Source organism: Dreissena polymorpha, chromosome 4 (assembly GCF_020536995.1).
Source record: "Dreissena polymorpha isolate Duluth1 chromosome 4, UMN_Dpol_1.0, whole genome shotgun sequence".
NCBI classification, from domain to species: domain Eukaryota; kingdom Metazoa; phylum Mollusca; class Bivalvia; order Myida; family Dreissenidae; genus Dreissena; species Dreissena polymorpha.
This window is the reverse complement of record NC_068358.1, coordinates 5921390-5945871: the sequence shown is the minus strand read 5'-3', so window position 1 is coordinate 5945871 and position 24482 is coordinate 5921390. Positions and strand designations below refer to the sequence as shown.

General features: G+C 36.0%; 2 protein-coding genes and 1 non-coding gene across 4 annotated transcripts in view; 2 read left to right on the top strand and 1 right to left on the bottom strand.

The window, feature by feature from the left end:
• Window positions 1-18633, bottom strand: part of LOC127876605 (microtubule-associated protein 1A-like) — a 56877-nt gene extending 38244 nt beyond the window's left edge. For both annotated transcript variants that reach the window (XM_052421935.1, XM_052421936.1), the window contains exon 1: window positions 18427-18633. In XM_052421935.1, the coding sequence (XP_052277895.1) occupies window positions 18427-18559 (133 nt within the window). In that variant the 5' untranslated portion in view covers window positions 18560-18633. The remainder of the gene's footprint in view (window positions 1-18426) is intronic.
• Window positions 10903-10984, top strand: Trnac-aca (transfer RNA cysteine (anticodon ACA)). Its single transcript has one exon. It is a non-coding gene; the product is annotated as a tRNA-Cys (tRNA).
• Window positions 18634-18696: 63 nt separating the features above from the next.
• Window positions 18697-24482, top strand: part of LOC127876606 (ubiquitin-like modifier-activating enzyme 6) — a 50903-nt gene continuing 45117 nt past the window's right edge. Inside the window, exons 1-4 of the mRNA XM_052421937.1 lie at window positions 18697-18777; window positions 19190-19246; window positions 19468-19562; window positions 20075-20103. Of these exons, the coding sequence (XP_052277897.1) occupies window positions 19206-19246; window positions 19468-19562; window positions 20075-20103 (165 nt within the window). The 5' untranslated portion in view covers window positions 18697-18777; window positions 19190-19205. The remainder of the gene's footprint in view (window positions 18778-19189; window positions 19247-19467; window positions 19563-20074; window positions 20104-24482) is intronic.

Sequence of the window (24482 nt, the reverse complement as noted above, 5' to 3'; positions counted from 1 at the left end):
GGAACCCGAACATTGAACTTTATTATTCATACAAAAACTTGTATCTTTTAAGAGTCAGCCTGTAGAGAGGCAATGATCATCTGTGTATTAGCATTGTTTCATTAGTTTATAATTGCATTTGGAGTGGGGAAGTGAACAGACAAATATTTAAATCAATACAGTAATTGTGCGAATGAAAATGAACTGAACGTCTGTCAATGCTGATATTGCTAGACCCAGGGGTCTAGCTAGGCTCAAAATATAGGGAGAAGTCACTTCTCCCTAAAGCCAAAATAGAGAGAATTGGTTACATCTTTGGGAGAAATGGTACATTTGCATCATAGATCTTAGTTTTACGTATATTTTGCAGCAACTTGACGGATAAGTGGTTTTGTTCAGCTTGCAATCAACTCTTCACTTGTTTTACACAATAAGACATGTTAAGTGTATAAAACCAACAGTTGTCTTATATTATTAATTGTTGATTAGGATTGTACTTTTTATTATTTTTTTCCTGAACAGGTGTATCAAATAAACTTCAATTGTAACAAGCCAGTAATGTTTAGAATATTTTTACTTCCTTGTTAATTTTAAGCAATTCAACATTAAATCAAATTCATATTTGGTTTCAAATATTTGTTTTAAATTTAAAATTCATTTAAAATCTCATTTTACAGCAGAGATTCCAAATCTGACCTGTAAATGAGCCCCATATTTATTGCCAGTGCTAGGTTACATCTTCCCATTTGATTAGTCCTTAGTATTACTTTAATAGGCCATTTAACATTGCTGAAGGATAGTTATTTGTAGCCAGCACAAGGCATCATCTTTCTACAATTTCAAGAAGTGTATTAGCTCCAGACTGTTCTTTTGAATGTTCAACTTTGCATGACCTGTAAATGGGGCAACTTATGGCTGAGAATCCTCCTGTGTCCAATTCTCCACATCAAATTGATTTTAATCAGTCAATTTCTGGCACAAAAAAAATCATTAAAAGGAGGAGAAGGCACTTCCCCTTCATGAAATTAATGTGCGAAGTTAAGATTAATTTGGCGAAAAAGTCGCCTACTTCGCCCACTCGCGAGACCCCTGTTAAGACCGATGAAATATGAATTATTTATATTCCTTATATGCATAATTTCAAGGACAATTTTCAAATCAACTGGATAAACAAAAATTATGTATGCAACACTGAATTTTCCCTGCTAGCAATAAAACATAAAACTAGCACAATATAATAGGGGTGCGCCATGGTTGGTAATGGGTCAATACATAGTTGAGATTGACCGTATTGTCATAAGAGAAGTTCAGTATCAATTAGAAGTGAATCTGTGTAGAAATGAAGAAATTATAGTAAAAGAAAATTTTGGGTGGGTGTGGCCTATTATGGGCGGGGCGTCCCAGGGTTGGTAATGGGGCCTTACATAGTTGAAATTGACTGTATTGTCATAAGAGAGGTTCAGTATCAATTTGAAGTGAATCGGTGTAGAAATGAAGAAATTATAGTAAAAGGCAATTTCGGGTGGGCGTGGCCTATGTGGGCAGGGTGCCCTAGGGTTGGTAATGGGGCCATGCATAGCTGAGATTGACCGTATTGTCATAAGAGAGGTTCAGTATCAATTTGAAGTGAATCGGTGTAGAAATAAAGAAATTATAGTAAAAGGCAATTTTGGGTGGGCGTGGCCTATGTGGCCCGGGCGCCCCAGGGTTGGTTATGGGGCCATGCATAGTTGAGATTGACCTTAGTGTCATAAGAGAGGCTCAGTATCAATTTGAAGTAAATCGGTGCAGAAATGAAGAAGTTAATGTAAAACAAGGGACAAAATTGTCACAAAACCAGGTTTTCATTGTGAAAAAAAAAATCTGATAAAGGGAGAAAACTCAAACTGAACTTTTGAAATGACCAAAAAAAATTAACCCCCTTTGTAAGTTTTTGTTTTTTTTAAATCTATTTTTAGTCGTGGCAACCTTGACATTGGAGATATTGACGTGATTCTTTCGTGGGACACACCGTCCCATGATGGTGAACAAATGTGCCAAATGATTTTAAAATCTCACAATGAATGACATAGTTATGGCCAGGACAAGCTCATTTATGGCCATTTTTGACCTTTGAACTCAAAGTGTGACCTTGACCTTGGAGATATCGACGTAATTATTTCGCGCGACACACCGTCCAATGATGGTGAACAAATGTGCCAAATGATTTTAAAATCTGACGATGAACGACATAGTTATGGCTCGGACAAGCTCATTTATGGCCATTTTTGACCTTTGAACTCAAAGTGTGACCTTGACCTTGGAGATATCGACGTAATTATTTCGCGCGACACACCGTCCAATGATGGTGAACAAATGTGCCAAATGATTTTAAAATCTGACAATGAACGACATAGTTATGGCCCGGACAAGCTTATTCCGCCAGCCCGCCAGCCAGCCAGCCAGCCCGCCAGCCAGCCAGCCCGCCCGCCCGCATTCGCCAATCTAATAACCAGTTTTTTCCTTCGGAAAACCTGGTTAATAACAAAAAAATGAGTGAAAATCTCTGACCCGGCCCGCTGAACCCCCATAACTTTTGACCCAGGGGTCAGATCAAAAGTCCATCACTGTCACCGTTGCACATATGCTCATAGCTACCATGTATGTAAGTTTCATGGTTCTAGTGCTAATCGTGTAGGAGGAGCAGGTGGCCAGGACGGACAGACGGACGGACAGACGCACATCAATACAATATCCCCATCAATATTTATTATGCAGCATATCTAAAGCATTTAAAACATGGTCCAGAAACCTATGCTTTCTTCTACACATCATTATGCAGTCCTTTACCTTGGTCCAAGGTTATGTTTTAAACATTTTGCAACTCGGAAGAATGCATGAGAAGACATGCCCTTGAATTTGATTTGAATTAATTTATTTTCCAACTGCATATAAAAAACAACAGGAAGAGAATTCATCCAAAGTAGCTTCCTTTAACGGTTGTGTATAATTGTGAAGTACATAGAAGTTGTTATGAAAGGAATAACTAAAACCAACTAGTGTATTTCTATAACAAACGGCTTAGACAGAATTGCAAGCAATACAAGGGTCCCCTACTGGTGAAAACCCCTGGGCTTTGTACTGGATAATTGGGTTTAATGCCTGTGTATAACATGTTGTTCCTAATTAGCCTGTGCAATCCAAACAGGCTAATCAGGGAGACACTGTCCACTTTTTTGTTTTTCTTGGTTTAAAGGAAGTATTTTCAAAGCCAAAAAATCCAGTTTAAATGATAAGTGTCCTCCCTAATAAGCCTGTGAGGACTAATCTAGGACCAGACTTTACACACATGCATTAAGCAAAGTTTTCTCGGAGGGTGGTTCATATGACTTTGCCAAAGTGTTTCTCATCTATATTAAACAAGGAAATACTGCACCCACCCAGAGGTATCAGTGTTCTCCATACAAATTTGAGAAGCCAGTTACATTTTCAAATTAGCCAGAGACTAACAATTAAAACAGGCATTTTTTGTGTTTTTTTAATTGACGTTTTGAAAGAAAGCAGCCTGCACCGAGATTCTTAGTAACCGATGAAATCGCCAGCTGCCAGACTGAATTCAAGTTCAAATGCAACATCCAGTGACCAAAAAGAGGCTTACCATTTGTCTGTGCCACAAAATGTCACAACAAATACATGCAGTAATCAATCAGGCATGAAAACATTAGAAGCAAAACTTTTACTAAGAGTTAATTGAAGTTTTCTGGGGCAAGAATTGATCTTACGGTTGCTATGCTATTAGTAATACATAGGGGGAATCTTATGTTTTCTTTCTAAATTGGCAACAGATTGACTGTGGTTTTACATCTTTTTAGGAGATTTAATGTATACAGTTTCAATTAAAAGCTCTCTTAATAATAATTGAAAAATAACCCCCAATAGATCAGTTACAATATTGACATAACATGGTCCTCAGTTGTTGATTTTAGAGTCCAATTCAGAAAACCTTATTAAAATTGTAACCTGATACTCCACTTTATTATATCCCATTATAACACAGTTTGAAATCATCAGTAGCCTTAAGCCTTTTGCATGCTGGGTAATTTGTCTTCTGCTAAAATGTCGTCTGCTGAATTTCTAAAATTAGCATTTTCTTCCATTTTTTTCAAAGAATACTATCAGAATAGCAAACAGTTTGGATCCTGATGAGACGCCACGTTCTGTGGCGTCTCATCAGGATCCAAACTGTTTGCAAAGGCCTTCAAAATTTTGTTCCCGCACTGAAAGGGTTAAGCCCTTTTAGATACTGATTATCTGGTTAACAACGTATTCTCGCAATGTCTACTACTGCCATTTACATGTTCCTATAACTGCTAGAATTAATGTTTGCAATATTTTTTATAAGAAAAAATTATTTTCAAAAAGAGATTCAACTAATTGATACAATTAAACAGCAGACCAAATGACATGCATCAGGAGAATATTGTCTCAAGCCATAAGCAACCAGCTTAGCTCCAGACCGGCCTGGTCGGAAGCTTCCTATTAGACTGAGCAGTGCGCAGGCTGGCCTGGTGCTACAATGATGGCTACCACATATGACACAGTTTCGCATGATGCAGCTAAAATCTTTATGCCGAAAAGAATCTAAGGATTGAATTCATGGCATCCAAGGCTGCTATTTAGTTCTGTTTTAATGATGTTGCAATAATAAACAGTTATTCACATGAACTCCATTTTGCTAAATTCAACTACATCCAGTTTGGAAATTTCAAGCTGGTACAATAAAAGCAAAATATATTTGTTCATGTATTATTTGTATGTTCAATTTCTATGATCATTCATTAGTATCCTTAACCACTCAGAAGCAAAGTGAAAATGGCTATGGGCAAACAGCATAAAACCAGAACAGCCTGCGAGTAACTCGATGTCTGTTCAGGTTTTATGCTGATTGCTGCTCATCAGTAACTAAGGGTTGGAAATGAAGCCTTTAAAACTTCAATTTAGTAAGAAAGGTCTTTAATTAAATATAACGTTCTAAGGGACAACAAATGAATCAAAATGCTCTGAGTGGTAACGGGTTAACCCTTTGCATGCTGGGAAATTTGTTGTCTGTTAAAATGTCGTCTGCTGAATTTCTAAAAATAGCATTTTCTTCGATTTTTTTTCAAAGAATACTATAAGAACAGCAAACAGTTTGGATCCTGATGAGACGACACGTTCTGTGGCGTCTTATCTGGATCCAAACTGTTTGCAAAGGCCTTCAAAATTCGGTTCCAGCACTGGAAGAGTTAAGTTCTGACCAAAAACATACATGTCAATTACTATTTATTGATATCTGAAAATCACTTCAACGTCTGAGGAATACAAAGCCCTTTCTGCACTTGGTTTCTAGGGCTTTTGACATTTAAGGGCAAAGTATCATGTTGATGAGTCACAACTGTCATAAAGGATACTTGTCAAGTTGCTGAATAAATTTTTAGTTAATATCTGGAATGTATGAATAACTTTTGTGAGGTACTGGGCGATTGAAAACCAGCATGGCACACAACATTTTCATCTACAAGTTTGTTTCCAAATATACTAGTTTTCCTTGGCCATTTACATTCTTAGAAAATTGTTGTAAACTATATTTGTCCTCATTTCAATTAGTGTGGATGTTATGCAGCTAAAAATTGTTCAGAAAAAAACATTCACAACGCCAGACATAAGTCTTTGATTTCATTGATTTTTTGTTACAATGATACAATGGGGTTTTCATCAACAAAAAACAATTAACATCAATGTCTTATATCTCTTTCTAAAGATATTTATTGTTAATTTCTAATTCACCAGTCTTAGATACAACTGTTCCCCTTTAGTTGCAACTTAAGATTTGTACTTGTCATGTTTTACTTTTCCAGTATGTGATAGACACAATATGCTGTTGTTTTTTATTTCAAATGTGTAAATAGGTAATAAAAACATTTCAAAAAATATTTTAAGTAGTTTAAATAATATTAAATTTCACATGACCTTTAATAAAAACAACTTAATTCTAAGATATATACTGACCCTGTTTTGACCTGACAAACCAAGGTATATTGTCAACATGACAGTTGACCCAGAATAATCACATTCTTTTTATAGTTTGTAAGTAACAAACTAATGGTATACAATGTACAAAACTCATTCAGCACAAAAAAGAACAAGATTGAAATGAAATACTCTTGTGATATAGTAGTTATGTACAAACTGGTAGATTAAGGATGAGAAGAATGTGAAGAATGCAGTAAATGCTGGCTGATTATTATCAACAGGGCAAGGCTGACCCAGAATAAGGTTTTCATTCACTCAATTTTGTATCATTTTCTGCTTAATTAGAGTAGGTTATTATCTGATAAATTTAAGTATGACACTTTCTAAATATACGACCAACACTTACACTGTAGGAAGTGAAGCTATTAATTAAATTATCATTATAATAATGATATCATTGATATCATTATGAATTTAGGAAAGTAACAATGCAGTAATTACAAGACAGACTAATATGCCTAAGTAAACATAATGTCATTTATTACCGGTATGTGGAATGAGAAAGGGTTTTTGTTAGAAACATAATCCAAGTTAACCCTTTGAGCGCTGGAACCGGATTTTGAAGGCCTTTGCAAACAGTTTGGATCCAGATGAGACGCCACAGAACGTGGCGTCTCATCTGGATCCAAACTGTTTGCTATTCTGATAGTATTCTTTGAAAAAATAATCGAAGAAAATGCTAATTTTGGACATTCAGCAGACGACATTCTAGCAGACGACAAATTTCCCAGCATGCAAAGGGTTAAGACTCAAGTGGTCATTACAGCAAAATGAACCTCTTTGTAAAATTGAATCTTAAAACTGTGAGGCTTATAAACTAAATGAACTAATGCAATATGCAATGTAGTTCTTGTGAAGAAATAACAAAACAAAAACTGGAATGTACAAAAGTTTCATTATCTGGCACTCTTTCAACCGAAAACCATTCATCTCACAACCTGACCTTCAGTTTCAATATCACAACTTCAACAATCAACAAACAATGCCCTTAAAGTAACCGACACAGAAAATATAGCCTCTGTGATATCTGATATGCAATCTGCTACAGTGAATAATTCCTTCTACATCATTAGTCAGTTCCATTTAGAGTCTAAATATGGAGTCATAACCTCATAAGATCAGTATTAAATCCCCAGTGTGCTCTGTTTTGTCCAATCTCTAAGAAATAAACCCAGGAAATAATTCATCAATAACATATGTTTAAGACTGCTTGTCTCTCATTACTATCCAACCCTAAAGTCAGAGTCCAGACAGAGACCCCAGGAATCTCAGGCCAAGACAAGCGCTGACCAGTGGGAGACATCAATATGCCTCGCCCTTAAATCAGGACAGTCAATGATAAGGCCAGATTTATCTGTCAGATTAATTGTACCAGGAAAACATACAGGGAACACCAATAAATCATTGGGAATGGAAATGAACATGCTGAAACTGACAGGTTTATAGCTATACAAGTGATTTGAATTCTAATTTTAATATAAATACACAGCTTACTTTATGGTTACCGCACACCGTGTAGCTACCCAAACAGACCTTCAATCAGACATACATGTATATGCAAACATATTTTAAGCATATTGTACATAATTGAAAAGGTTCATAAGAATTAAAGGAATGAGCACAATGATATTTAAAACAAATGCTTTTATGAATAAGATGGTACAATACTATGCTATTTCAAAGAACATGGTATTGTTGAATATGTCTGTAATATAATGACAATGGATGGTCAATTCATCTTAGTTATTTTAGTGACAATATTACACTACTTCCATTCCATACCAAAACATTCCACCAACCTCCAGTTTAACATAAAAGACAGCTATTGATTTCTCAACAAGGCATAATTCTAAAATTAGTTGCCAGACACAAATATTTAAGGACATGAATTATCGCATTTTCTAGCAATATATGGAGTTGTCATTCTATAAGCCTGCCAACTGCATGCTATGAGAAATTGATCGGAATGAGAGATCACATTTGCCAATCGTTTCCATCGTAAGTTATTGATTAGCTGGTTATCAGAAACAAAACTGCTCTGGTGGAGAAAAAGATGGAGCATGAAAACAACAGACTTTTCAAATCTTTGACTTTCCTCTGGAATAACATGAAACAAAATTCAATGGTAAATAAATCCATAAAAAAGACAGCGTTTTTGTTATAATAGATATCTTACAAAATAAGTTTGTTGTTTTCAAATTATGTCATGTGTTAACAGTAAAATTGCAGTCACTTAAAAACATGGTTTTTCCTTACAGAAAATGCTACTCAGTTTTCCTGGCTTCTAAACACTTCTGCCGATTGGTCTGGCCTTCCATCATTGACATTTAACTGAATTGATTTCTGTTTAGATTTTGCAAATATCTGAGTATGATTAGCATGTTGGATCCAATTAAACATTGGCAAGACGGAAAATATGAGTCCACCCCACACAAGTCTGTCTAGACAACATTCACCATGAGGAAACATGAGTCCACCCCACACAAGTCTGTCTAGACAACATTCACCATGAGGAAACACGAGTCCACCCCACACAAGCCTGCCTAGACAACATTCACCATGAGGTAACAATGAGTCCACCCCACACAAGTCTGTCTAGACAACATTCACCATGAGGAAACAATGAGTCCACCCCACACAAGTCTGCCTAGACAACATTCACAATGAGGAAACAATGAGTCCACCCCACACAAGTCTGTCTAGACAACATTCACCATGAGGAAACAATGAGTCCACCCCACACAAGTCTGTCTAGACAACATTCACCATGAGGAAACATGAGTCCACCCCACACAAGTCTGTCTAGACAACATTCAGCATAAGGAAACATGAGTCCACCCAACACAAGTCTGTCTAGACAACATTCACCATGAGGAAACATGAGTCCACCCCACACAAGTCTGCCTAGACAACATTCACCTGCATGAGGAAACAATGAGTCCACCCCACACAAGTCTGCCTAGACAACATTCACCTGCATGAGGAAATTATGAGTCAACCCCACACAAGTCTGTTTAGACAACATTCACCATGAGGAAACAATGAGTCCACCCCACACAAGTCTGTTTAGACAACATTCACCATGAGGAAACAATGAGTCCACCCCACACAAGTCTGTTTAGACAACATTCACCATGAGGAAACATGAGTCCACCCCACACAAGTCTGTCTAGACAACATTCACCATGAGGAAACATGAGTCCACCCCACACAAGTCTGCCTAGACAACATTCACCTGCATGAGGAAACAATGAGTCCACCCCACACAAGTCTGCCTAGACAACATTCACCTGCATGAGGAAACAATGAGGCAACCACACACAAGTCTGTCTAGACAACATTCACCATGAGGAAACAATGAGTCCACCCCACACAAGTCTGTCTAGACAACATTCACCATGAGGAAACAATGAGTCCACCCCACACAAGTCTGTCTAGACAACATTCACTATGAGGAAACACGAGTCCATCCCACACAAGTCTGTCTAGACAACATTCACCATGAGGAAACGTGAGTCCACCCCACACAAGTCTGTCTAGGCAACATTCACCATGAGGAAACATGAGTCCACCCCACACAAGTCTGTCTAGACAACATTCACCATGAGGAAACATGAGTCCACCCCACACAAGTCTGTCTAGACAGCATTCACCATGAGGAAACAATGAGTCCACCCCACACAAGTCTGTTTAGACAACATTCACCATGAGGAAACATGAGTCCACCCCACACAAGTCTGCCTAGACAACATTCACCATGAGGAAACATGAGTCCGACCCACACCAGTCTGTCTAGACAACATTCACCGTGAGGAAACAATGAGTCCACCCCACACAAGTCTGCCTAGACAACATTCAACATGAGGAAACAATGAGTCCACCCCACACAAGTCTGCCTAGACAACATTCACAATGAGAAAACAATGAGTCCACCCCACAAAAGTCTGCCTAGACAACATTCACCATGAGGAAACAATGAGTCCACCCCACAAAAGTCTGCCTAGACAACATTCACCATGAGGAAACAATGAGTCCACCCCACACAAATCTGTCTAGACAACATTCACAATGAGGAAACAATGAGTCCACCCCACACAAGTCTGCCTATACAACATTCACCATGAGGAAACAATGAGTCCACCCCACACAAGTCTGCCTATACAATATTCACCATGAGGAAACTTGAGTCCACCCCACACAAGTCTGTCTAGACAACATTCACCATGAGGAAACAATGAGTCCACCCCACACAAGTCTGCCTAGACAACATTCACCATGAGGAAACAATGAGTCCACCCCACACAAGTCTGCCTAGACAACATTCACCATGAGGAAACAATGAGTCCACCCCACACAAGTCTGTCCAGACAACATTCACCATGAGGAAACATGAGTCCACCCCACACAAGTCTGCCTAGACAACATTCACCATGAGGAAACGTGAGTCCACCCCACACAAGTCTGCCTAGACAACATTCACCATGAGGAAACAATGAGTCCACCCCACACAAGTCTGTCTAGACAACATTCACCATGAGGAAACATGGACTTTATTCAATTGGAGAAAAGTGTTCACTGAGGCTGGCAACTTTTAAGGTAGCGCACCCCTAATGATTTCCCCTGATTTATTTTACGATCATTGCCGATCTTCAATGATCGGTTATTTCCGAGAGATGCATTTAATTTTTTTCAAACTTCGAATTTTGATATATGTTTACGTAATTCCTTTAGAATACATTATTTTCACAATAAATATTGACTTTGATCCAAATATCATCTGAAAAAATACGATTTCGAGATTTCTTTAAAGATTGACGAGCCTTTTTACCTGTTTACTTATGGAGATCTAATTTAAACTCGCACAAATGTGAAGTTGTCGTGGCCGAGTGGTTAAGGCGATGGACTACAAATCTTTTGGGATCTTTCCGCGCAGGTTCGAATCCTGCCCACATCGCATACTTTTTGCGACGCGTTTTATTTCTTTTCCAACGTAATTTGATTTAATATAGCATATAACCTACGTTTATTGTTAAATATGTTGAGATTTTTATGCACATCCTTCAATTTTTAAAATTAAAACAACGTTATGGCTAAATTGGGTGATTTAGTGCTGAAAATATGAATGATGCATGTTGCATTTTTATTTCAAAAAGTAAACAGTAAATCTGTCTATTTCTTGGTATTTTTGCTGTATATAGTGTTTCTATAAAAACAATGTTTAAAATATAACTTAAATGATAATATATTGAATTTTATGACACTTTGTTTTTAACCGACCCCATTTTTACTTGGCTAAAATCACTTACATTTCATGGCACTCTGCCATAGTTAAAAATTTAAAAAAAATAAATGTCAGTAAAAGAATACTTATTTCATCTTGTTTAAACTTAAAACACCTTTACTGCATCTGTACACACCAACTGCATGCCCATATTTGGAAATTTGAATGAATTATGGAACTTTTATATACCCCAGGGGTGAAAATAAACTGGACAAAAGCCGAGCGTGGGGGTGGTTTTGAAAAAATCGGTATATTTTTTTTAAAAGCATGGAAAGCCTACCTACAAATTTGCATGTAGTTCAGTGAAATGATGCTGATTAAGAAAATAATTAGATTATATTTGGATATGTGCCCATTAGGGGTGCACTACCTTAAATGAAACTACCATTTCTTGGCTGGTGGATAGAAGGGGCCAAGGTATTAATATGTTTCTCCTAAGTATAACAGATAAGTATATTACAAGAAACAAAATCCCAAATTTGCAAGTTTTTGGAATTAAAGCTTACCTGTTACAAATCAAATTACAATTCTTTGCACCAATTAACAACATGGCAGTATGTCTTTACCTGGATTTTTACAACCAAATTGTTTTACTGTAGATAAATTGTGTGTTATTCTGAGAAAACTGGGCTTAATTCATGTGCGTAAAGTCCGCACAGGGTGCGTAAAGTCCGCACAGGCTAATCAGGGACAACACTTTCCGCTTTAATGGTATTTTTAGTTTCAAGGAAGTCCCTCCTAACCGAATATCAAGTTTAGGCGGAAAGTGTTGTCCCTGATAAGCCTGTGCGGACTGCACAGGCTAATCTGGGACAACAGTTTACGCACATGAATTAAGCCCAGCTTTCTCAAAACAAGACACAATTTGTAAAATACAATCAGTAAACACAACCATATTAAGACTCTAAAGAGGTCACATTGAATGAACAATTGAATTTTTCTTTAGTGTTATCGTGTCATTAAAGATCAATGATGCAGGAATAAAATAACAAATACATCTGTATTACAAAGTGTTCACAAACACTGCAACATACTTTATATGCTATTGGCTGTGAGAGGCTTATTATCTACCAACAAACTTCCTCAAGTTCTGAGTGTTCTGATAATGGGAAACACTTGAAACAAAGTCATCATTACATACAATAAATGTGGGGTATGTGCCAAAACGTAGGGTTTTTCCTCTGATAAAAATGCCATTAAACACCAGTATAAATTTGTTTTCACCTCAATGGGTTCATTATTTATATGTGTACATATTTATTTATTGGTATTGGTATTTTAGTGTAATTTAATTACTGACCATCTGGTCTAGACTTGCCGATAAAAATTATGAAACCAGCATTGACATTGATAGAAGAATTAAAATCTCACAATGAATGACATAGTTATGGCCATTTTTGAACTTTGAACTCAAAGTGTGACCTTGACCTTGGAGATATTGACGTAATTCTTTCGCATGACACACCGTCAATAATTGTGAACAAATATACAGAGTAATTTTAAAATATCACGATGAATGACATAGTTATGGCCGGGACAAGATCATTTATGGTCATTTTTGACCTTTGAACTAAAAGTGTGACCTTTACCTTGGAGATATCGACATAATTCTTTAGAATGACACACCTTGCAATGATGGTGAACAAATATGCCAAATGATTTTAAAATCTCACAATGAACGACATAGTTATGGCTCGGACAAGCTCATTTATGGCCATTTTTGACCTTTGAACTCAAAGAGTGACCTTGACCTTTAAGATATTGACATAATTCTTTCGCCTGACAAACCATCCAATGATGGTGAACAAATATGCCAAATCATTTTTAAATCTCACAATGAACGACATAGTTATTGCCCGGACAAGCTCATTTATGGATATTTTTAAACTTTGAACTCGAAGTGTGACCTTAACCTTGGAGATATTGACGTAATTCTTTCATGTAACACACTGTCCAATGATGGCGAGCAAATGGTCCAAATGATTTTAAAATCTCACAATGAACTACAGAGTTGTGGCCCGGACAAGCTCATTTATGGCCATTTTTGAACTTTGAACTCTAAGTGTGACCTTGACCTTGGAGATATCCACGTAATTCTTTCGCGAGACACACCGTCCAATGATGGTGAACAAATGTGTCGAATGATTTTAAAGTCTAACAATGAAAGACATAGTTATGGCCCAGACAAGCTCCTTTATTGCCATTTTAGACCTTTGAACTCAAATTGTGACCTTGATCTTGGAGATATTGACGTAATTTTTTCACGTGACACACCGTCCCATGATGGTGAACAAATGTGCCAAATAATTTTAGAGTCTCACAATAAACAACAAAGTTATGGCCCGGACAAGCATTTGATCTTTCAACTCAAAGTGTGACCTTTACCTTGGAGATATCAACATAATTCTTTGGCGCGACACACCGTCCAATGAAGGTGAACAAATGTACCAATGCATCTTAAAACCTAACGATAAATGACTTAGTTATGGTCCGGACAAACTTTTGGTTAAAACCGCACGAAGTGACCCAGTGACCTAGTTTTTGACCCAGCATGACTCATATTAAAACTTGACCTAGACATCATCTAGATGATATGGATGTGCTGACTGTGTGTTTCATTGATGTATCAAAGCTTTTAATTAAAGCGGGTATATACGATCTTGTCAAATATTTATTAATTAATATAAAATGTGTAAAAAACTTATTATACATATATTTCAATATAAACTAAAATAAAAGTTAAGAAGAACATTTGTCGAAAAATGCGAAATTAGCCATATATTTAATTCTGAAATCGAAAAGACTGTACAGCCGAATTCGCTGGCATGTATATAATGCATGTACGATGTGAATCTAAATTTAGTTTAACGGTTCATTTTAAATTCCTGCAGCGATATCGATTCATACGACACACGAACACTTACTAAAAAGACAAATGCATCGGTTATTGTAGGAAAATATGTACGAATTATCTTCGTCACAATCGGCTCGGGGCGCTAATTTGTATTTGCTGCATTTTATGAAATTCGTCTTCAATGTATCATTTTTCTTGCATATTGCGTGTTATGATAACATATTTGTATCAATATATTACAATTTAACACATATAAAAATCGTATATACCCGCTTTAAGTAGTAGTGTTCATCAAATGGTCAATGTGGGCAAACAAATCATTTTGACCTTCTCTTAAAGGGATCTTTTCACGCTTTGGTAAATTGACAAAATTGAAAAAAGTTGTTTCAGATTCGCAAATTTTCGTTTTAGTTATGATAATTGTGAGGAAACAGTAATACTGAACATTTACCATGGTCTAATATAGCCATTATATGCATCTTTTGACGATTTTAAAACCTAAAAATTATAAAGCGTTGCAACGCGAAACGATTGAATAATTTGGAGAGTTCTGTTTTTGTCGTTAAATTTTGTGAAACTACGAAGATTGCTTATATAAGGTATAAAATACGTCTAGTACGTGTACTCGGCGGAATAGCTCAGTAGGCTAGAGCGTTTTTACTTCAGGACTCTGGCAGGACTCCAGGGGTCACTGGTTCGAAACCTGTTCCGGGCAATGTTCTTTTCCTTTTTTTAATTTTATTCTTGATTTTTTACTGGAGCTTTTACGATTCAATGTTAACATTTATCGATATAAAGCATTTAATGAATAAGTTAAAAAATGCCAAAATCTGTGAAAAGGCCCCTTTAAGTCTTAGTCCAACAAGAAATGTGTTTGTTGGAAACACTATGTCCCCATCTGCGCCGCTTTGATTTTTTGTTGACCTTTGGCCTTGAAGGATCACCTTGACCTTTCACCACTCAAAATGTGCAGCTCCATAAGATACACATGCATGCCAAATATGAAGTTGCTATCTTCAATATTGCAAAAGTTATGGCAAATGTTAAAGTTTGCCCAAACAAACCAACCACTGACTCAACCAACAAACCAACAGACAGGGCAAAAACAATATGTCCCCCACTATAGTGGTGGGGGACATAAAAAGGTCAAAATGAGGCCTGGTGATGCTGGTGTGTTGACATTATTCATATATCACATGATTTACATCCTGTCAAGATGAAACCTTTACAAAACCTATCCGTTTGGGTAAACTAAGAATTTGGACAATCTGAATATGTCTTCATCCACAGTAGGTAGATTTCGATGTAAAAATGAGGTCAGAGGTTGTGGATGTCTTGAGAGCACTCATAGAAAACATTGATTAAAGTATACAAGTTTTTCTTGTGTTTTTCTGATACATGTAAGAGAAACATCAATGTCAAGATCAAAATGAGGTCATGTGATGTGGGTGTATTGAGTTTTCATAGATAATATCTATGTATCAAATCTTATGTCTATTTCATTCATAATTTGAAATGTATAAACTAGGATTGTGTTGATATGCCAGTCATCTACAAATGAATATTTAAATTTTTATTTTTGTTATTAATCTTTTTTTTCTTTACACAAGTCAATGCCCTGAAACAATCATACTTGTTCAAATATCTTTTTCAGCAATAATGTATTGTATGCGACTTCAAACGATAACAACAAGATAAAATAACCTAGGTTTAAAAGAAGCATGAAATTCTTGTCTTTAGCAATCAAAGAACACAAGGCTAATATGAAAGTAAATATTACTCATGCTTGAGAAGCTATTCAGGATGGAGTGATTGCACATGTGGTGAATATGCTGAAAACATGTTACCAGGTTTAAGCATACCACACACCACATTACGAATTCTGAGGCCAGATTATAACTGCAACGCTTTCTGTTCAAGTTCTACTAGTTTCTACACACACATGTACACAAAAACATTGGAACCTATTGTGGTCTCTGTTTTGATGTTTATGTACAAAAACTTGTCATTCAAGTTGAGTTAAAAAAAATATAGAAGAGTATCTTATAAGTAATTTGATCTGCGTTTTGAGTCGTAACGTACAAACGCCGTTTCTAAAGAAACATAACAAGATACCTTAAAGTAATAAAGAGCAATCAGCCATCATGAAAAGACTGAGAAATAATTAAGAAAACATCTATGCAGTTACTGTATATCCATAAAATCCTGAAAGTTTTAAGCTTACTGTAAATTTTAAGCTCATCAACAGTGCAATAAAATACCCATACAATAAGACATAATTAAAATACCATGTAATTATAAGGAAATTTATGTCAGAAAAAAATCATTTATTTTTTGCTCTTTATTGTAAGATTCTTACTTTATGTTTTTCAAAACCCAAATGACTCTAGAAACTGGCCAATATTCTTTTAAGTTAAGAGATATAAATCCGGAACATTTTGTGATTTCATGGAGAAAGGAATTTTGAAAAGCCTAACCTATGCAATAATGTTATACACTGACTAGTGACACATGGGGAAAGACTGAGTCTGAGTCATGAAGAAGAGCAATCAATACATGTTGCTTTTGGTAATTTGAGGTGTTTGTGATTCCAAATGTTCCCTGTCTGAAACCAACTTTCAGACAATTAGTTGTGCTGGCAATAAATGCTGAATAAAAAAGTCATTAAAGCGAATCAATAAGCCCTGTTGTATTTTTTTCATTGAGCCCTATAATCACGTGAGACATAAGGTCATGCATCAAGACTGGCAAGAATCTCTAAGAATTTAACCAGTCTCAGACAGACAAATGAGATAGACTGGTACACAGCATGAAACTCAGACATTAGATCCCATAAACCAAACATTCCTAACGCTATTAACTATTATTGTACTTGTTCATAACTTGCAATATTGATGTTAATTAAAGTTACTATGGCAATACTCAGTGAAAATAATCAATTTTGTAAATGCATTAAAGTAGTACCTAACAGTTAAACTAATGATTCATACAGTGTTGCACAAGTAATGAATTTAAAGAAAATAGCTAATATTACACAATGTTGAAACCATGGCATTGTTACTATTAACTAGTAACGTATGAGCAGGGTGTATTCTCAACATCACAAAGGAAGGTTCAGGTATTAGTCTAGAGAGGGCAGCATCACCCCATGGGAGTACAGACAGTTGGCAAATCACCCTTGGATGAGTCACAGAGAGCCAGGCACAAATCATTATCCTGTTATTATTCAATAATTGATACAGGCAGAGTCAATAATTGCCAGCCATTCTAGAATCACATGGTTCAGCTGGAGTTTTGTTTGAGAATCAATTACAGCACTAAAAAGCTGCTGCAAACTGTAGAACTAGAAGTAATATATGTACAGCATCACTACATGTATTTTGAAATTGCCTTTTACAAAATGAGAGTAAGCTTTTCACAGTTGCTAGTCAAACTACATATAAACACACATATTACAGAGGAACAACTTGAGGAACAACTTTGTGATTATGAAAATAATTATTTACACAAGAAAGATCAATAGCATACAAAAGAAGTATAAAAATAATTGCTTTTTTATGACAGCTATACAATTAACTCATAATTAAGTAAGTTAAAACCTTAAACAGTAATCCACCATTATTCAACCAAGGAAAAGATCAAGAGTGAAATAGAAGGGTGCTGCAACATGCTCATTTTTTCCTCCTTTGAACTGGTCAACACAAAGTGTCAAAATCTTGTGAAATTAAATTTTGTTTTTTTAATTACTGAATGTTAAATGAAATGCTTTAGCTTAAACAAACATGATTTTAATGGAAGGCTATGCAAATCCTCGGATATAACCAATGTATAGAAAAATGTCACAACACTGGTCCAGCTTGCCACCCTGGTCCTTTTTTGCTACCTCTTGCACCTTTTTGAAAGACTAGATGTTGCCCTAAAATCAGTTTAACCATAACACATGTTGATAATCACACTGATCTAACAAAAGACTACATGTATATTAAATTAAATGACAAATGGTGCATGTACACTAACGCAGTTTGGTTTAAATTGGCTGAAAGTAAAACCAGTTAGGACCAGTCATTCATTCACCACCTAATAGATAAAAAAACGTTCACATGCTTATAAATAAAGACATACCAATAACAAACTGTAAGTAAAGAAACTGTGCGATCAAAATTTACTTTGAAAAATGAACGTTACGCGTGCACCGTGCACGCATAGTTATTTCCCTCCGGATTTATAATAAACATGATAATTGATGCTAAAAGTCAAATACCTTTGGTTACTTCCAACAATGTAAGTTTTCTATGTTCCTCTGTGAATGGTTCACCAATAATGAGTAACACAGAAGCTCCTTTTAGTGCGACAATTTGGAGGTCTAAACCCCCATCATTATTTGCAGTATCCATGTTGAAAATTCTGATCCGAAGTGATTCAGATCCCAGCAATGGCGAGACGTTCACCGGCCGGCGTATTGTAATACAAACATTTTTATTGGTCAAATAATTTGATGAGTAATTTTCGTCCAATCGAAAAGAGTGTTGCAAATTTTCATGACAGTTCCGTTCTGGATGCGATCAATAAAACGAAAGTAGACTGCCTATTTGTTATAAACCCATTTTGCTGTGTAAGTTGGAAATGTGCATATAAATTATGACTACCAATAATTTTCGAATATATTCGTTTTGTTATTGTATGGATGCATTCCACACGACACGTAGTACATATTGCTACTGCAAACACAAAAATAGTATCTATACTTTCGACCTATCATTATTTTTCGGACTATTCTCAGCTTCTTTAGCCGTTGTCCCCTGTGAGTGCATTTATGTATATTACCAGAAAAAATACGTATCAATTATTGTTTTTTATATATATATATACGATATTACGGTTATTAATAGTTATATATATCTTTTTAACATTTTCTATATTTAGAAATGACATAATGGCACTTTATAGTAATTACATATTTTGTAGTAGCCTCTAGCTTTTTAGACAAGATTGTCCTTGTGAATTATCTTTTATTTTCATATCAGGTTTGGTCAGGTTTTCATGATGGCAGATGAAAATGACATTGATGACTCCTTGTACAGGTGTATATATTTGTAATTTATTGTTATAATTTCTTATTAATGACATGCGGATATTCCTATCAAATAGTGGTGTTTTCACTTATTGATGTTAAACCATATCTGGTGAATTCATGCTATTAGTTTTTTATATAGGAATGCAAAGAAAATCTTTATTAATAGAAAAAATTATAGTGTGAAATGTCAGGTTCTCAATTTTGAATTAATTATTAATTTTTTTCTAGTCGTCAGCGATATGTTCTTGGCGATGGAGCCATGCAAAGAATGGCAAAATCCTCTGTACTTTTGTACGGTGTGGGAGGACTTGGTATTGAGATTGGTAAGTAAACTGCAGACATATTAATTTAACGGTCATAAGCTAATTGCAACTCTTAAGTCTTTGAAGTAGAACCAATACTTAAGTGTCTTTAAGATTGAGCCTTCAAACAATCTCAGAGGAATTCCCCAAATTGGGCATTTGTTTATTGGAATTTTTGCAATATTCAACCATATATCAGTGATATAAATCTGTCATAAGCAAGTTGTATAGGTTAGCTGGTTACTAGTACAAATTGAACAATAACTGTAAGCTGTCCTACATGAATCAGTATGCAAAGAATTGTTGTAAAAATAATTTCATGACTTAGGTTCATTTATGTGACCATGTTTGGAATAGAACCTCCAATCCTTGAAATTGAAGTCCAGTGAACAATCAACTGAACGAGCCTACTTATAGTTTTGTAGTTTTAGTGATAATCAAGATTGATTGACTTTTGAGATAATTTTTCAACATCATGAAATGTTTGGCATAAAGAAAATAAGTAATTATATATGAATTAATGTGTTTTTCAGCAAAGAACATTGTGCTGGCTGGAGTAAAGGTAAGTGAAAATAATATAATGAATTCCAACATGATTTAGCACTGTTTGTATAGATTAACAACATTACAGTACATGTTGGATAGAATAAATGTCAAACCAAAGTTTTACCTTTGGTCTTATTTTACCACCAGTGCTTAAGTGTATTACCATTTATAGTAGAGTTTTGAGTGCTTCTCCTCTATGTGACTTGGTTTAATGCGTGTCTCTAGATTCTAATATATTTGCAATGTTGTAAGTAAACTCAGAACTGTACAGGATAATGCTAAACATAGACAATCATATATATTATACCATTTCTGAATTTTCAAGCTATGTATATTATGACTGAAATCATAAATATACAACATGGAATTAATTTTTAATTATTAAAATAAACTCCTGTTTAAATTCGAGAATTGGAGCTTTATTTTTCAAGAAACAATTTCATCGTAAGTATTCCTTTTATTATTTTACGAAGATATATAGTCAATTTAAAATACTCTTATTTTGTGACATATATATATTTAATAGCTAATTAACTATTATATTGTTAGTTTTGATTGTTAAGATTGTTCTTGTATATTGTTAGAACTTAACTTCAAACATATTTGAACTATCTATAGTATTCTTACATATAATTATAGTGACTTAGATATTGGTTTATATAAAGTTCTCACTTTAAAAAGTTAAATAAAAATCTGGCCTTAGAAAACCAGTTTATTGAAGAGTCTGAATAAAATAGCAAATCATGTCAAGTTGTTAAATTATATTCATACATTCCACGTGACCTGGTTTCGACAGGACAGTCCCGCTTGTCAGATGTTTGTCTTGCTGTCGGGACAAAATACTATTTGTCTGGATATTAACTAAAAACAATACTTGTTCTTTAATTTATATGAACAAATTGCAATTAAAGCTCCATTTTTTAAACATTACAAGCAGAAATCCCTTTATAGCCTTCTAATAACAATAATCACTTGCCAAGTGATATTAGTAACACCTATCAGTGATAAAGATCTTTTGATTTTATCATTCTCTGATGCTACGTTATATGACTGTGGCCGCTAATTGCTACTTAAAGACATATTATTTTTATTCAGGTCCGAAAAAAGCCTACTGCTTTATTTTTCATGTCCCTAGTTTACTTATATCTCATGTATTATACCAATTTGGTTAAGATAAGTATGTGCAAAGTAGCGTACAAAAAAGGTATTCAATTGCTGTTGAATACAGACACGTGTGTCTTTATCATTCTCTTAAAATTTACTTTCACTTTTGCCCCATTTCTAGATATTAGATGGTACATGTTTCATTCAATCTAAATTAAGCTTCACTTGTTTGTTGGTTGTTAAAATTAAGTAAGAACAGTACATCATGCGATCACATCGGTAACATGTTGACAATTGTTGGCCGTGCCCAGGCTAGATGGAAATTACGTCAAATCTTAAAATAGAAAATATAAATTTGAGACGTGCTCTGTGAAAAAGGGGTACATGCATGTGCCTAAAGTGTTGTCCCAGATTAGCCTGTGCAGACGACGCTTTCCGCCTAAACTTGAATTTTGCTAAGAAGGACTTTCTTGAAATGAAAATATAAACATTGAGCAGATTTTTTCATAAGCTTGCATTACAGACTGAAATGACATGTTGATTGTGTCCCAACACAAGGTCACGATATGTTCCAATTTGGGTCAAAACCATTTATTATATATGATTTTGTTTCTTTTCATTTAATTATTTTGTTTCTTTAGTACGGAATAACATTTTGCTTGTAAACTATATTTATTACTTGTAGTTGTATAAACAGTTATATTCTTGAAAACACCCCACACAAATTGGTAAAAGTTTATTAAACTAATTTGACCAATAGTCTCTGGGTATACATAATTATGACACTAAAGTACAGCCCATGGTATTGTATGTACCAATAGTTTAAACTTGAAAGGATATTGATCTTGTAATGGAATACGGCTGTTAACAATGCCAGTATCCCCAATGGAGGTATGGTTCAGAGATGTACCTATGTTATACTTTTGGCCAGAAGGGTTTAGCTGGTGTGTGTTGGTCTTGGGCCCCTAAATTATTCATGAGCAAAATTCTTCACCCATATTCCAGACTAGGGGTGTGGGTTGTTGTTGTTAATGATGGCATCCTGATAATGCTGATGTGGCCTATTTCAACCATTGGAAATTTAAATGCCATATTCTTGTCGTTAATATCTTATGACCCAATTGTACAGCTGTAAATGTCATAAAATGTTGCACATAAAAGTTGCCCAAGAAAAAATGTAAGAAATATTTGCATTACAAAATTTGTATTTGTAGTTGGTAGTACTGGTAATTGTTGGTTACTAGTGCCAGTATTAATTTTAACAAATGTGCACAAGTTTCTTTTGACTAAATTGACTTTGACAAGCAAATGGCTTATTGTCTGTACAATTTTGTGTCAGCACTGGCTTGTCAGGAACGACACTTTCCACATTGATGGTGTGTCAGCACAGGCTTGTCAGGAACGCCAATTTCCACATTGATGGTATTGTGTGTCAGCACAGGCTTGTCAGGAAGGACACTTTCCACATTGATGGTATAGGCTTGTCAGGAACGACACTTTCCACATTGATGGTAAAGGCTTGTCAGGAACGACACTTTCCACATTGATGGTGTGTCAGCACAGGCTTGTCAGGAACGACACTTTCCACATTGATGGTAAAGGCTTGTCAGTAACGACACTTTCCACATTGATGGTGTGTCAGCACAGGCTTGTCAGGAAGGACACTTTCCACATTGATGGTATAGGCTTGTCAGGAACGACACTTTCCACATTGATGGTATAGGCTTGTCAGGAACGACACTTTCCACATTGATGGTTTGTCAGCACAGGCTTGTCAGGAACGACACTTGTCAGGAACGACACTTTCCACATTGATGGTATAGGCTTGCCAGGAACGACATTGATGGTATTTTTTGTTTAAAGGTAGTCTCTTCGTAGTGAAAATTCATTTGGTCAGTGTAGGCAGAAAGTGTTGTCCCAGATGAGCCTGTGTGGTCAGTGTAGGCAGAAAGTGTTGGCCCAGATGAGCCTGTGTGGTCAGTGTAGGCAGAAGTGTTGTCCAGATGAGCCTGTGTGGTCAGTGTAGGCAGAAAGTGTTGTCCCCAGATGAGCCTGTGTGGTCAGTGTAGGCAGAAAAGTGTTGTCCCAGATGAGCCTGTGTGGTCAGTGTAGGCAGAAAGTGTTGTCCCAGATGAACCTGTGTGGTCAGGTAGGCAGAAGATGTTGTCCCAGATGAGCCTGTGTGGACTGTCAGTGTAGGCAGAAAGTGTTGTCCCAGATGAGGCAGTGTAGGCAGAAAGTGTTGTCCCAGATGAGCCTGTGTGGTCAGTGTAGGCAGAAAGTGTTGTCCCAGATGAACCTGTGTGGTCAGTGTAGGCAGAAAGTGTTGTCCCAGATGAGCCTGTGTGGACTGTCAGTGTAGGCAGAAAGTGTTGTCCCAGATGAGCCTGTGTGGACTGTCAGTGTAGGCAGAAAGTGTTGTCCCAGATGAGCCTGTGTGGTCAGTGTAGGCAGAAAGTGTTGTCCCAGATGAGCCTGTGTGGTCAGTGTAGGCAGAAAGTGTTGTCCCAGATGAGCCTGTGTGGTCAGTGTAGGCAGAAAGTGTTGTCCCAGATGAGCCTGTGTGGTCAGTGTAGGCAGAAAGTGTTGTCCCAGATGAGCCTGTGTGGTCAGTGTAGGCAGAAAGTGTTGTCCCAGATGAGCCTGTGTGGTCAGTGTAGGCAGAAAGTGTTGTCCCAGATGAGCCTGTGTGGTCAGTGTAGGCAGAAAGTGTTGTCCCAGATGAGCCTGTGTGGACTGCACAGGTGAATCTGATACAACACATGCTGTAAGCCCAGTTTTCCCAGAGCCAGGCTCATAATATTGTACAGGTAGCCAGACTCTGTAAGTTAAGTAATACATGTAAGTGTCACTAGCTTCTTCACTCAAACAGAATCATATTGATCTACAAAACAATTTAAGTCTGTGTTATCCAACCATTGAATTTATCAACAATGAAATATAATTCAATATGTCATGCATTCATCAGATATCTGATCATGACAATTGATGTGCGCATTGCACAAGTCTTGCGTTTGCAATAACTTTTCATCTTTACATTGATTTTTATTGTAATTGCTAAATCAATAAGAAGCTGAATATTTATAATTAACTTGTTGTTGGGTAAGATATATCTATTTTAATTCGTTTCAATTCAGGACAAATGCCATAGAACTTCCCTGTGTTGCCTTCAGGGAATATAATTACCAATTAATATTGCAAATGAGTCCTTTGACTGTTAAGCTTACTGATAAAGCTTGCAGGAAACAAAGAGTTCCATGACATTTGTTTGTATAATTTGCCCAAGGGTTA